Source organism: Grus americana, chromosome 6, assembly GCF_028858705.1.
Source record: "Grus americana isolate bGruAme1 chromosome 6, bGruAme1.mat, whole genome shotgun sequence".
Classification (NCBI taxonomy): domain Eukaryota; kingdom Metazoa; phylum Chordata; class Aves; order Gruiformes; family Gruidae; genus Grus; species Grus americana.
Window position 1 is genome coordinate 13838196 of NC_072857.1, and position 12555 is coordinate 13850750.

The window sequence follows — 12555 nt, forward strand, 5'->3', positions numbered from 1 at the left end:
TGTTTGAAAATCCCACTGTGCATTTGCATCACCAGCTCTTCACAAGCCAGCCCTAAGGGTCGACACTATTTTGAAACCCACAACACCCATTTTCAAAATAATATTATTAGCCAGACCCAATACAGTGGGATTTATGATCTGAAATCATACAGGCACTTTTTAAAATTTGACCCTTGAGTAATGCTCTAAACTTTAGCTCTGTTAGTTGTCTATTTAATATCAACAGTGAAACATAAAAGAACAGGCATGAAAAGCCTCCAAGGCAGAAAATTTTTGTAAAATCACAAATTCTCAATATGGTCTGGCACACGGGAGAAAAATGTACATACGTGGTTTAGTGTCAAAGCCAGGGATCTAGAAAGCCCGCTTAAACGCACGCGTTCCCGCAGGAGCGCTCTGCAGATCTGAGATTTGCCAGAGTAACAGCACCCAGTTCTGCCCTTTGGTTTGTGCAGATGTGTGTGCACGGCATTAGCTGCAGGCAGGGTATCCGGATCCGCAGTTCTGCCAAGTAGGGTCCTTTTTTTATTAGTATTATTTTTTTTTTCCTTTCCCCCCAGCCATCTGGGTGGTCCGAGAATCAGACCCGAAATACCTAGGATCCCTTGAACCACATGTTCTAATCCCAGCAGAGTTGACTCAGTCCTTCATCCTTCCAGGGTAAATTGACTTCTCTGCTCTTTATTGCGTGGGGGGAACTTTTGGATGAGATTTTAAAATTTCCGCTCTGTATGGACATTAAAAATCCTACATTTTTCTTCCAGTATCACAAGCCAGCATTCCTGCCATTAGTTTTTATCTCTCAGCACCTTGTGTTATTTGTTTCCCATGGCCGCTGGTAGCTGGGAACCCAGATTAACCAGCACCTGAAAAGTGATGTGCCGCAGGCTTCATTTCACAAGCCAATGGGATGGATGGGTTTTGTCCATTTATCTCCACACACACTGGAAGGATTTCAGAGAAACTACAGTGAAAATGAGGAGGCTGAGCAGATTGATATTTGAGTATATGCTGCAGGCTGCAGCCTGGCCAGTTCATTAGTGCAGGGAGGAAGGATATGACAACATGCAGCAAGTATCTGGAGGGACGTGTTACACAAGGAGGTGTGCTAGGAGCAGAACAGTGAAATTTAGGGAGAGGAAAAAAAGGAGGGTAGACTAGGAAAGTGAACTGCATGGAGGGCTTTTTATACTGAGAAAGGATCTGCTACAGGATAGCGTATAAGTTCAACCAGGAGATAAAGGGGGAACCCGCACACCCTGTGCTGTACAGGAGAAAGGGCTACACAGGAGCAAAACACCGCAACAGGTCTCATCATCTCTGGTCCTCAAGACTGTAAGAAGCTGGTGAGAGGTGAAACACCATCTAGAGAGGGGATTTATTTAGGATTAAGAAAAAAGAAGAGGCCAGGAGGGGCAGTGCTCCACATTTAGCCAAGAGAAAACTTGAGAAACAAATTCATAACACTGGAGTTTAAAAGGGCAGGAGATTGGCACTGAACATTTATCCATTTTCACAGGATGCTGAAAGCAATGGAGAATGGGCAATGCCATTGAGATAGCTTCTGAATGACCCGCACACTCTGTTTAGAAACTCTTTAGAAAGCAGCAGGAGAATAGAGTTCAAATAAATTTCTCCTAAAGCACAAGCTTAACAGCGGATAAGGTGGAAGCATGAAGTCACTTTTAATCTACTATAAAGTGAGGTAAGCAAAGGGATTATCACTTAAGACTTGCTGACATGAAGCTCTGAGAATGACATTTAAAAGCAATGGTGGATTACAGAGTGACATCATATTAAACGAACACATGCCAGAGGTTTACATAAAAGACCTCAGAGATCAGGCTCTTGTTCTCAATACTAAAACCTCCTAGCTGTTTTTACACTTCTGGCAGTGATTAGGCTAAATTAGAGCTGCAGTTTTTCATTCAGTAAGTTGTGGTGTCACAGCACCAGCAACTCGGTGGCCCAGATCTTTACTAAGTGCTAATGGGCACGACTCCATCTGAGCTCACTAAGGCCACTCACTCCAGTGCGATGCCGCCGGCATTCAGCAACTGAAGATCCAACCCAAATATTTCTAAATCCAATCTGTGTCTTACCACATAGTTTAGTGACTCTGAAACCATGCGCCTTCAGGTCCCTATGGACTTCAGTTTTGAGTTTTTCAAAATATTCTGAAGGCTATTCAACTAAACATACCTGATGAAACTGTCCTCAATTTAAGGAACAGCACAGATGTGCAAATCTCTTTCATAATGGAAAATGCTTGAAAATTGCTAACAACATCCAAAAGAGAAAGCTGTGGGTTTTGCGTTTGTTTGGTTGGGGTTTTTTAACGTAGAATAGTTTATCAGATTGGAAAAACCTACAGAAACATTCGAGCCCTGATGAGTGTTTTGGATTATGTCTGCCCCATTTTCAGAAGACTTGATCAGCCTGTCCTCCTGCCGAGGCCAGATGATGTTACACATGTACCGTCTCAGTCTCTGCACAGGTAGGTAGCGCTGTGTACTTCTCCCCTGCAGCCTCAAAACTGGCCACAGGCCCCTTCTGGGGAGCAGGACGAGTCACAGACCACCTGACTTTTCTTAGCTCTTGAAACATCACGAGGGTGAGTATTACTGTAACAGCATTTTAGAGATGGGAAAACTAAAGCACAGATGGAATTAAAGTAAATTTTTCAGCTCCCAAAACAGGATAGCAGCAGCCCAGTATTTAATCTGTGGTCTCCTGGAGATGGATCAAGCGACCATCAAGTATTAATCCTGGTAGTTTTACAGTGAGATCGGTATTGATAGTCCCCCAAATCACCTCCTCTAGGTTACCAAAGAGCCACCTAAAAGCAACGCACTCCTGCTAATTACAGACCAGGGAGAGGTTTGAACCAGCCTTCTGGAGGGGACCATTGCAAACTCACACATTCTTATTTTCTTAAATAAATAAAAGAAGCATGTGGGAAAGAAGGGGACCGAATAAATTGGATGTGGGAGCCCCCAAACCTGTTTCCCAAAAGAGCAATGTATCTATTTGGTGAAAGTCGTAAAACTTTGCAAAACACATAAGAAGGCCTCTCTGAGCAGCTGTTTGCTTTGACTCCGGAGGGAGCTCGCTCTATCTCCAAAGCAGCACAGTACCATCAATCACGACCTGCCAAAGATTTTCTACTCCGGTAGCAAAGTAAATATGAAAACACACACGTTTTATTGGCGTGTACGTTCTGTGGCTGAACGAAGTGGCGTCCTTGCTGCAGGAACGACCATTACCTGGGGTCCCATCCTAAACCGCCTGACGGGATGAAAGCTGCAGCCTCATGGGAGCCGTGTCCCGCGGAGGTTAACCGAAGGCACTTTATGCACGCCCGATAATGCACAAAGGCAGCTCCACGAGCGTGCGATGCAACCAGCTCCCCTCCGCCATCGGCTGCGGTCATGAATCCCCCTGGGTGGAGGGGATGACCGAGAGGCCCCGGCCGAAAACGGAGAGCACTGACAGGGAAGCTCGGCTGAAGCGCGGTCAGGGCCAGGGGCGCACTCGGAAACTTTCACTGCAAAACTCTAACAACCTGCAAAGCTCTAACAACCCTTCACTGGGAGTGTTGGAAGTGAGACTTTTCAAGCGATTTCTATCCGGCAAAATTGAGGGGGTTTTTGTGTGTGTTTTTAAAAAATAGGAACAGCAAAAGGCACATCTGCAACAATACCAAATTCACCTCTAAAGAAAGAGACACTGGTGTTTCTCAAAGCACAGTTATAAGATGATGATGATTATTTTTTGTATGGCTGAACAACATATTTTCCCTTAACCCCACTTGGCCTCTCTTGGCTGAATCTCACAGAAACAACAAAGGAAAGAGCAAACCAGCCTGAAACAGATATCCAACACGGAAAATCTTGGGTTCAACATTACATTTGGCAAATTTGTAAACACTTGAGACTTAGCCTTTTTATGATAAAAAGTTTAACAGTCACCTTGCCCGCCTGTGAATTACCCTGCCTAAACAGCTCGGGAACATTGGAACTGGTCCTGAAAAGGTATTCTGTAATTTTTAACATAGTAAAAAGAAAACAAACTTCAACGAGGAGGGGTAATAGGATCAGATAAAGAAAAAAAGTGTAGGCTGAATATCAGGGAAAATCTGTAATATATTAAGATCTCAGGGAAATGGAGGAAGATCCATGATTAAACCAGATAAAATACTTACCAGAGGGAAATTAAGGGCAACTCCACATTATCATGGAGATGGAGTCTTCCCTATGTTTAGGTCTTTGGGGCAATTCAGTCCTCCTGAAAAGCGTGGAATTTGTAACTATCAGCGCAGGTTTGGTTTTGGTTTTTTTTTACTATTTTTATGTGTGGACAGAAGAACAACAACAATATTTTGCTAATAAATAATGTCAGAACTGCATCCTGAAACACCACCAGAATGTCGGTAGAAAAACAAGGCTGCTTTTGTTTGTTACACTGCGTAATGCCTGGTGGGTTTTAACCACAGTTTAGGAGCTACTGTTAAAAAGCTTCTTGCTGAGTCAAGCCTAGGCATGCTGTTTACAAGGGTTAGCCCTGAAGGCTCTTGCATTGGCAGGGACTTTTAAGCTGAGCTAAGGAGTTTTTAGTTATTTTTGTTGTGCTTTAAAAAAAAAAAAAAAGTTGAGAGTAGCTAAGCACACCTAAAAGTGGGGAGTGGAAGGGAGCTATCGGTAATCACCTGCCGTCTCTGCCAGCAGCTTTCCTCTGTAGCCAAGGACTCGATCTTGCAAAGCTGATGCTGAGTCCCCTTAGTTTAAAGCAGAGGGAGTTATTGCAGAGACCAGGCCCCAGTGGAGTAAGCTTTTGTGAAGCAGCTCACTAAAATATGAAATATCCCCTTTGTTAGAAAAGGACCTTCTCTAACTTACGATGTGAGTTTGGTTCAGCTTTGAACCTTCTGAAAAACCCTGGCTGACGAGTTTTGCTCCGGTAATGCTGATCTACGTTCTGCCTACAACCAATGGCGCAGAGTGAAATTCTGACAAATCGATAAAAGCTGCATGCAGGAAATGCATATAACACTCACCGTTGCTCTTCCACAGAGCCTGGGCTATCCTGTGCTGTGGGAGAGGTGAGGATCCCAGGGAAAAAAACAGTATACGGCTGTGTAATTTAGTGCATTATGTATATGTACAATATATATTACATATATGTAATTAATGCATTTAATACAAAATGAGTCAGAATCCACAAATTTATTTTCCTGTCATTTCTTAGGTTTTGATTGCTGTATTTTGCAACCTTAATATTAAACAATGTTGCTTTGTGGAAGTGGTACCTCATAAAATTTATACATACCAATACAATTTCCTTTATTCATTCTGCTCTAACCCTACAGTCCTGGAAGAGACTTCATCCCATACTCAGTTTTACTCCATTCTGCATCACATCCTTTCTAAGTGTCCACTGGGCTCCAGTCCTGCCTTTTCCCCCATCCTCCATATAACCACAAGCTCACAAGTATCAGAATCCAGGACGATGCCTTGAATCCACAATATTCCTGTTGGTTTTCACTGTAGAGAGCTCAAAGATCATCTGAATGAGATACACTTTATTTTTCTAGACTAGCCAAGCAGGCACCATGATTCTGCCAAATTGTTCTTAAAGCCAAAAAAAGATGTCCAAAAAGGAAAGAGTAGTGTTATCATCAAATAAGTAAAATCAACGGAGGTTGCACAGAAAAGTGAGTTGTCCTAATGACTGGAGAAACACTATTTTACCCCCCCCAAAAAATAAACCTCTGGAAGTATATTTCAAGGCAATACCAACATGACCTGCTTCTGGACAACAAATAAATTCTCAGTGATTTGGAAGAAGACTCTAGCCCTGAAAATTATTCGTCATGCTGTTTAACAAGGAAATGACTGATAAAGACTGACAACAGTGAGCAGAAACGCAGCAAATCTTTCAGGCTCCCGTGTAGGCATGTGGATCTTTTATTACTTGAGTTTTCCATATTCCCAAGAATTTTCTCAAGAAAAGGGTCCCACAGGTGGTCCTGCTCAAGACAGCCTTGCAGATGAATTCCTTCCAGTTAGGGTAAAACAATGTATGCTCTCATTAGGCCAAATGCAAACAGTGATGAAGGGGAATGCACTGCCATGTCGCATCGAGCAATCAGGAAACAAACCTTTGAAATAATGCACCAGGCAGATAATAAGACCCCATAGTTAGCAGCAAATGAGACTACACTTAATTTGCTGTGCAATGTTCATGTAATTAGACAAATTTGGTACCGGCAAGACAGCAGACAGCTAGAATATGGGCTTGATGAATTGGGGGCTCTCTGTCAGGCACTGATCAGATTAATCATAAAGCCAAAACTCAGTGACACAATTTTTCTTCCAAACATTTACCATAATTTTCCAGAGTGAAAATATACCTTTTTTTTTTTTTTGAGTTATTTACTTTAAACAGAAGGATGGATTTCTGCACCACAAGGACGGAGTTCCAATTTCTAGAGGCTTGACCGTGCCCGCAGAATCCACCCAGACTACTGAACAAGAGATGCGCAACCTCTATGCATGCTCTAGCCCAGCTCCACCACCATGTTCTGGGTGATTTCATGTTGGACATCCTCCAGCGAGGAGGGTGAGCACCATGTTATAATCTCCAGAGCAGAGATGGGAGGAGAAAAGAGGAAGGAAAAAGAGAAGTAGAACAAAAAGTAGAGGAAAGTGCAGGAGATGAGGTTAAGATGTTTGCAGATAAAATTGCAGGAGAAAAAATGGTTGAGAGACGAACTCCACAGCTGGTGAGAATTTTCCAAGTGTGGTTGTGCCATAGTCCAGGGCACTTGGAAAAGAGCCAAACAGAAGTGGCATTCCCTTGACACAAAAAATCCCCACAGACAAGAAGTACTTTGCTGCTCAGCTTTGGTGCTTCACCAGCCACTGAGGCAACCTTCAGAGCAATGCCCAGGTAGTAAGACTGATGTCATCAAATGTTTCAAGGAAAACTATGTTTTCTCTTCTAAGACCAACAACCAAATTTTCTCTCCAGTACCTCACAAGTTGTTTTTGTGAGAGGCGCTGTGGGGAACATGAAGGATCCCAAAGAAGAAAGGCAATAGGTATTTACCAACAACTCTACCCAAATACTAAGCAGGACACTCTTGGTCCCCTGACAGACAAATGTGGTCACTGCTAATACAGTGGATTATTAATACTGGCGCAGATGAACTGAAACCTGATCTGTCAGCATTGTACATTTGGCCAGGCTTGATCAGTTGGACAACCCCAATATGACAAATAAAATATATATTGTAATATATATATGATACGTAATAAAATATATAAAAATATAAATAATACATAAAATAAAATATGATAAATAAAATATAATAAGCTCAATAGCTTCTGTCACTGGGCATTACGGTTCACAGGTACATGGCACCAGCTGGCGAGATCTCAGTTGCCTTCTGGAGAAGACCCTGCTCGCCTTCCGGAGAAGACCCTGCTCCATGACCCCACTGAAGAAGCTGCCGCAGAGGCAGCGCGCCCTATCCCGCCCGCGAGGAGTGAAGGGGAGCACGCAAATAACCTGGTGCCAAACATCTGAGCATCCTCTCTTCTAACCACTGTTTTGAATATTACCCCTTTCAGAAGTCAGTATGTGCTTTATTAGCCAGAGCTCTGGCTTATTAACTATCTCCCAGTACATTTTTTTTTATTAATCTGTCTTTCTTTTTTTCTACAATTTTTGCATGTATTTTCACGCAAGACCGGAACTATTTCATTCAGTGCCCCCAGCCCCCCAGTTCCCATGTTAGCAACTTGCTCTGTCTTTTCCCCTTTGCACGCAGCGTGGAAGGAGCTGCTCTGCCCCTTTAAACATCCAGTCAAACTGACTGCCAGCCAAAAAGACAACGACTTGTCTTCTGGTAGGATCTAGGGGAATGCCCTATCATTTTTTCCCGCAGCATTTTGGAAGTGGAATAAAGCCCTGGTAGCTGTGGGACTCCACAGATCTGGCTGCCGCCGTCTGCGCTGCTTGCCCCCCGGGGGCTGTTCCCCCGCTCACACCTCTCCAGAAAAAGCACAGTTCTACAAACAGTCCCTGCAAAGCCAGGTGAGCGCTGACCCCCGACAGACAGCAAGGCTGCAGCATGGCTACGGAGTCAACAGAGGGATCAAATGAGAGTTTTTTAAGTGATGACCCCTATTTGTTCTTCCCTTGCACTTCCTGAAAAACGTTCCCAGCCTTTACGGGTTCCCCTACACCGAGTGCCCTGGGACCTGTTCCTCAGCTGACAGCTGAGCCCTGTGTTACGGCCGGGAGTTAAGGGATTTCGGGGTGGCTGTGGGACCACCAACCCCATCAGGCTGCTCCTCATCTCCCACGGGGATGGTGTGTTTCAGGGATGAAGAGAAACTCTCCTATCCACACAGTCACTACAGCCTTTGCTCACATCTCTGCTGGCTCCTTTTTCCGTGCCCTGGTCGAAGCTTACAGGAGGTGAACCTGGATCTCTCTGTAAACATGTCCTCCAAGGCATCAAGGACTATTGAGCTGTCATGTCCTGGATGAGGAGATCGACTGAGATCCCCCTTCCCAGAGTACAGCCCCCGAATGGTGCCTGTGCTCGCTGGCCAGCCATCAGCTGCCCTAAGGAGGGTGACTCTCACAAGGAGGTCACCACTGAGACCCAGGGTCCTGCCCCTCCAGAGCAGACATGGACACCCGCGTGAAGTCCTGCCTCTTTGCCGCATTTTAGAAAACATCACCCAGCCTGTCTAGGTCATCGTCCGGTGAAATCGAAGTGCATTACAGTATTCCTGGCAGCCTTTCCCCGCCGTCCCCCCAAACAATGGGCAGGGAGGAATGGTACGCGAGGTCTCCAAATGGAGGGAGCAGCACTGGGTCTTCACCAAGATGGTGCCAGAAACGACCCAGGCGCAGTGTGACATGAGAAACACCACAGGCGCAAAAACACAAGTCAAGCCTGTCCCCGGGACCTCAGCCGGATAACGACACAGAAGCCCTGCACTCCCATCCAGCTGCTATACGGCACTTCTATAGGTTTAATGGAGCTGTAGAGCACTCCTGCCAGGCAGGTCAGGATTGCCACTGGACGGGGACAGCGGGGCAGGGGGTGGCCAGCGGGGCCAGCCTGCCAGGAGGGCAGCGAGTCCCTGGGACCTTAGCAGCGGGATTCAGCGTACCGCGGGTAGCCAACATTTTAGCAAGGCATGGGAGCGGAGGTGCGAGACTTACCCGTGGATAGCGTGGATAGAGTGAGGTTCGTAATGGTATCGTCCTTCCTGGTGGCGCATGTCAATTGGCAAAGGAGCGTGGAAGGCCGGAAAAATGTGCTGCGGCACTGCTGAGGGGAATAGAAGAAGAAAAAAAAAAGGGACTTCAAAAACTTTTCCTTTCCTTTTAAAACAATTTCAAAGGCACTAAATCTCCATGAATTTCAGAGCAAGAGCAGTGCAAGACAAGGGGTCTTCATGATATCAGCGCTATCATACACCAGAGAAGTGGAATGAATAAATAATCAAAGTCATGCGGAGAAATCCTACATCTTCGACATAAAAGATCTCCAACAGGGTTTTTGACAAAGACAAGCAGCTAAGCGCTCTTTGAACTTGAGGAGATTATAGGAAGCACCAAGGAAAACTAGACTTGCAACGCAAATCAGACTCAACAGAGCCTGGCGGGATCCAGACCTGCGTCGTCCCTCATGCCTGGAGTGGCAGCAAACACCTTTCCTGAAGGTCTGTACATACAGGTTGGAAATATTTACCTAAAAATGTAACAGCGAGAGCAGCACTAATGCAGACCATCTAGGCAGTCAGAAGAGGCTCAAAAGTGCCTACTGCCAGGTTCTGAAAGAGGAGCCCAAATTGCTCTCACTTGTAATCACTTGAGGCCCTATTTTTTATTCATTTGAGAAGCTTGTTTCATCTTTGATGGAAAGATAAAGTGGTCTCAAAAGGCAGAGAACACCTACATTGACTTATTAAATCTACAGGTTTTAATATTTATTATTGACCCCAAAAGTTAACGGTGAGAATATTTGAGTGAGTAGAGCTGATGGAAAATTCATTAGGTTATTTCTCCACACCACCCCGACAATGCTGCCTGGGCCTTTCCTGCTAAAATTACAGAAGCTAAAGAAATACAATTAGCAGAGCCTCGATAACGATACCATACAATCACCCTCTAATAGGGCTCATCGCATCTGTAATGATGCTGCTTTCTAGATTTGTACCAGCAATCGGCTTAAAGATAAAAGGCTCATCTTGCTCTGCCTTTACAAACAGTCAGAAGTTCCTCATTAAAGATTACTTAATATTGTCACAGGTCTTCCCATTCCCTCTGCGGCTTCTTGGCCTTTCTGTCTAACTGATGACTAAAAGCAAAACAACACCAAACTCCTAACTGAACATTTCAAAACCCAGTCTGCACTAAGTATTTCACTGTGACTTGCCTCCGCGACAGGTAGCATCTCTCTGTAGAGTGGAGAAGCACCATCCAAAACCAAAGTGTCAAAGCTTGGGCCAAGTCTCTCGCTGATGCTCAGCAAACTCCAGTAAACGCCAGACTGTTTTCTATGAAAGACTTAAAAATTCAGCCTTTCGCATCTGTGACTCCAGCTGCAACAGAGCTACGCCGACTCCGTCCGGTGAGGCTGTGCTCCTTTTGGGTCCGTCGCGCAAAGCCTGCATGAAATCCCCGTATATGTCTTTCCTGGCATATCAGCAAGAGGATCTGAGGCTCCTACTCCCATTGCAACGCACAATCCCCAAGCACAGCGCGGCACAGGCACGTCAGCCGGGCTGCCGGGAGAGGTGAGAGACTACACAAAAACAACCTTCCTGCCAACTCTGCTGAAAGGCATTAAGCTAAGGTAGTCGGGGTGGAAAGTATTTAAGGCTCCACAGCAGACTCGCTCTCCGTGCTCCAGTGAAGGGCTGGCACCGCACACAACCTGATACACTGGGAGCATTTTAGCAGCTCGCCTAATGTCAGGACACAGTAGGGTAACTGTTAACCGCCTTCCCCCCTTCTGCTCCCCTCCCCTCCTCTCCCAAAAGCAGCTCGGGGAGAGAATAAACTTGCATCCTTTAGGATTTGCTTTGGCAGGAAGAAGATTCACCCTTCAACCATCCTGGGTAGGGATGATCTGTTACATAAGGACACTTGTAAGGAGTCTTCATTTTAAGAGGCAGCCAGTGTTTTTCCAGGTCAGAAACGCAGCAGAGTTCAGCCGTCACGCCCCGTGCCCTGCTCACGCAGCACCATACAGCCTCTGGTCTCCACAAACCACGCTCAGCCCAAACCACTGCCAGAGCTGGCAGGCACCAAGATCAGCGGCCCTCCTCCCTGGGGACACTGCTACAGCCACGACCCACGGCTGCCCTAGGGACCAGAGTGGGGCAAGGAGGTTTTATATCACCACGCACCAAGCACAGTCACAAAATCAACTATCCCTGCACAGACATCTGATGCCAGACAACACAAACATCTCTTCCAGCCTGAGCCCCTACGCTGGGCTTCCTGCAGTGCTCACCCCATATTTATGCCACACAAAGAAACCCAACTCTTCCGTGGTCCTGAGGCCAACCTAAACAGCCCAGCCAGCACCCCGTAGGTGAAATTTTGCAATCTCCCAAAACAGGGTGGCCACCCTGCCTGTAACGGGCAGGTCCAGGGCTGGGTGAGCCCCCAAACTGCACAGAAGTGCGAGTTGACGTGGGCCGAAACTGTGCTGGGCATCGTGGTAATGTTTTAATAGTATGGAGAGTCATATACTAATCCTTGGGCCCATTCCCTGGACCAGTTTAATTCACTAATAATGATGAAATCATTAAGAACAACAGGTCAATCTGAATCTCTTAAAACCCAGGCCAGTTATGTTTTATTTTGTAACTGTGAATTTCTAAATGATTGATTGCTGAGGTAATATTGGAAAATTTGTGCTAAAAGAGTCTTTCCCTGTCACTCAGGAGAGCTGGGGAAAAGAAAACACAGGGTGTTTGCTGCCTGGCCTCCTTTCCTAGCTATCTGTTGGTTTAAAAATGACATCTGAAGAGAATTTCTCTCTCCTCACACCTCTGATTATTAATGGGAGAAAAATTTCCGTGAACTTCCTCCCTCCCACTGGCACCACTGGTTTGGTTTTAGCATTTCAAACTATTTGGGCCGTGGGAGGGTCAGCAATGCCCCTGCCTCAGGTGCCTGTTTCACGGTGCCACTATCATTTCCAACCCTGCCACGTCCTCTGTGCTTTGCTGCTGCTGAGGGCAAGGGGAAGGGTTGTTTTTTGGTGATGTCCCTTTGTAACATCCCATTTCAGGGCTCCCCCTCTGCTCCCGTGCCTGGGAGCACCAGCCAAGCCTACGGGCTCCGGTGGCTGGTGCTGTTCCGTTTTATTCTCTTCCAGGTGCCTGGTCAGAAATAATGAATGGTTTTATAGGCAATCAACTACCAATTCATAAACGTCAACCCAGCTCTGCTTCGTGTTCCCACCCCTCCCAAAGAGGACAGCGAGCTGGCAGCAGGACAGCAACACATGCC

General features: G+C 45.8%; 1 protein-coding gene across 5 annotated transcripts in view; it reads right to left on the reverse strand.

Annotated features, from left to right (window-relative positions):
• GLI2 (GLI family zinc finger 2) overlaps positions 1 to 12555 on the reverse strand; it is a 195198-nt gene that overhangs the window by 59882 nt on the left and 122761 nt on the right. For 3 of the 5 annotated variants that reach the window (XM_054830597.1, XM_054830596.1, XM_054830593.1), the window contains exon 3: positions 9247 to 9355. The exons of 1 other annotated variant lie outside the window; for it this stretch is intronic. In XM_054830597.1, coding sequence (XP_054686572.1) covers positions 9247 to 9355 — 109 coding nt within the window. The remainder of the gene's footprint in view (positions 1 to 9246; positions 9356 to 12555) is intronic. One more of the 5 variants, XM_054830594.1, reaches the window with a different exon arrangement.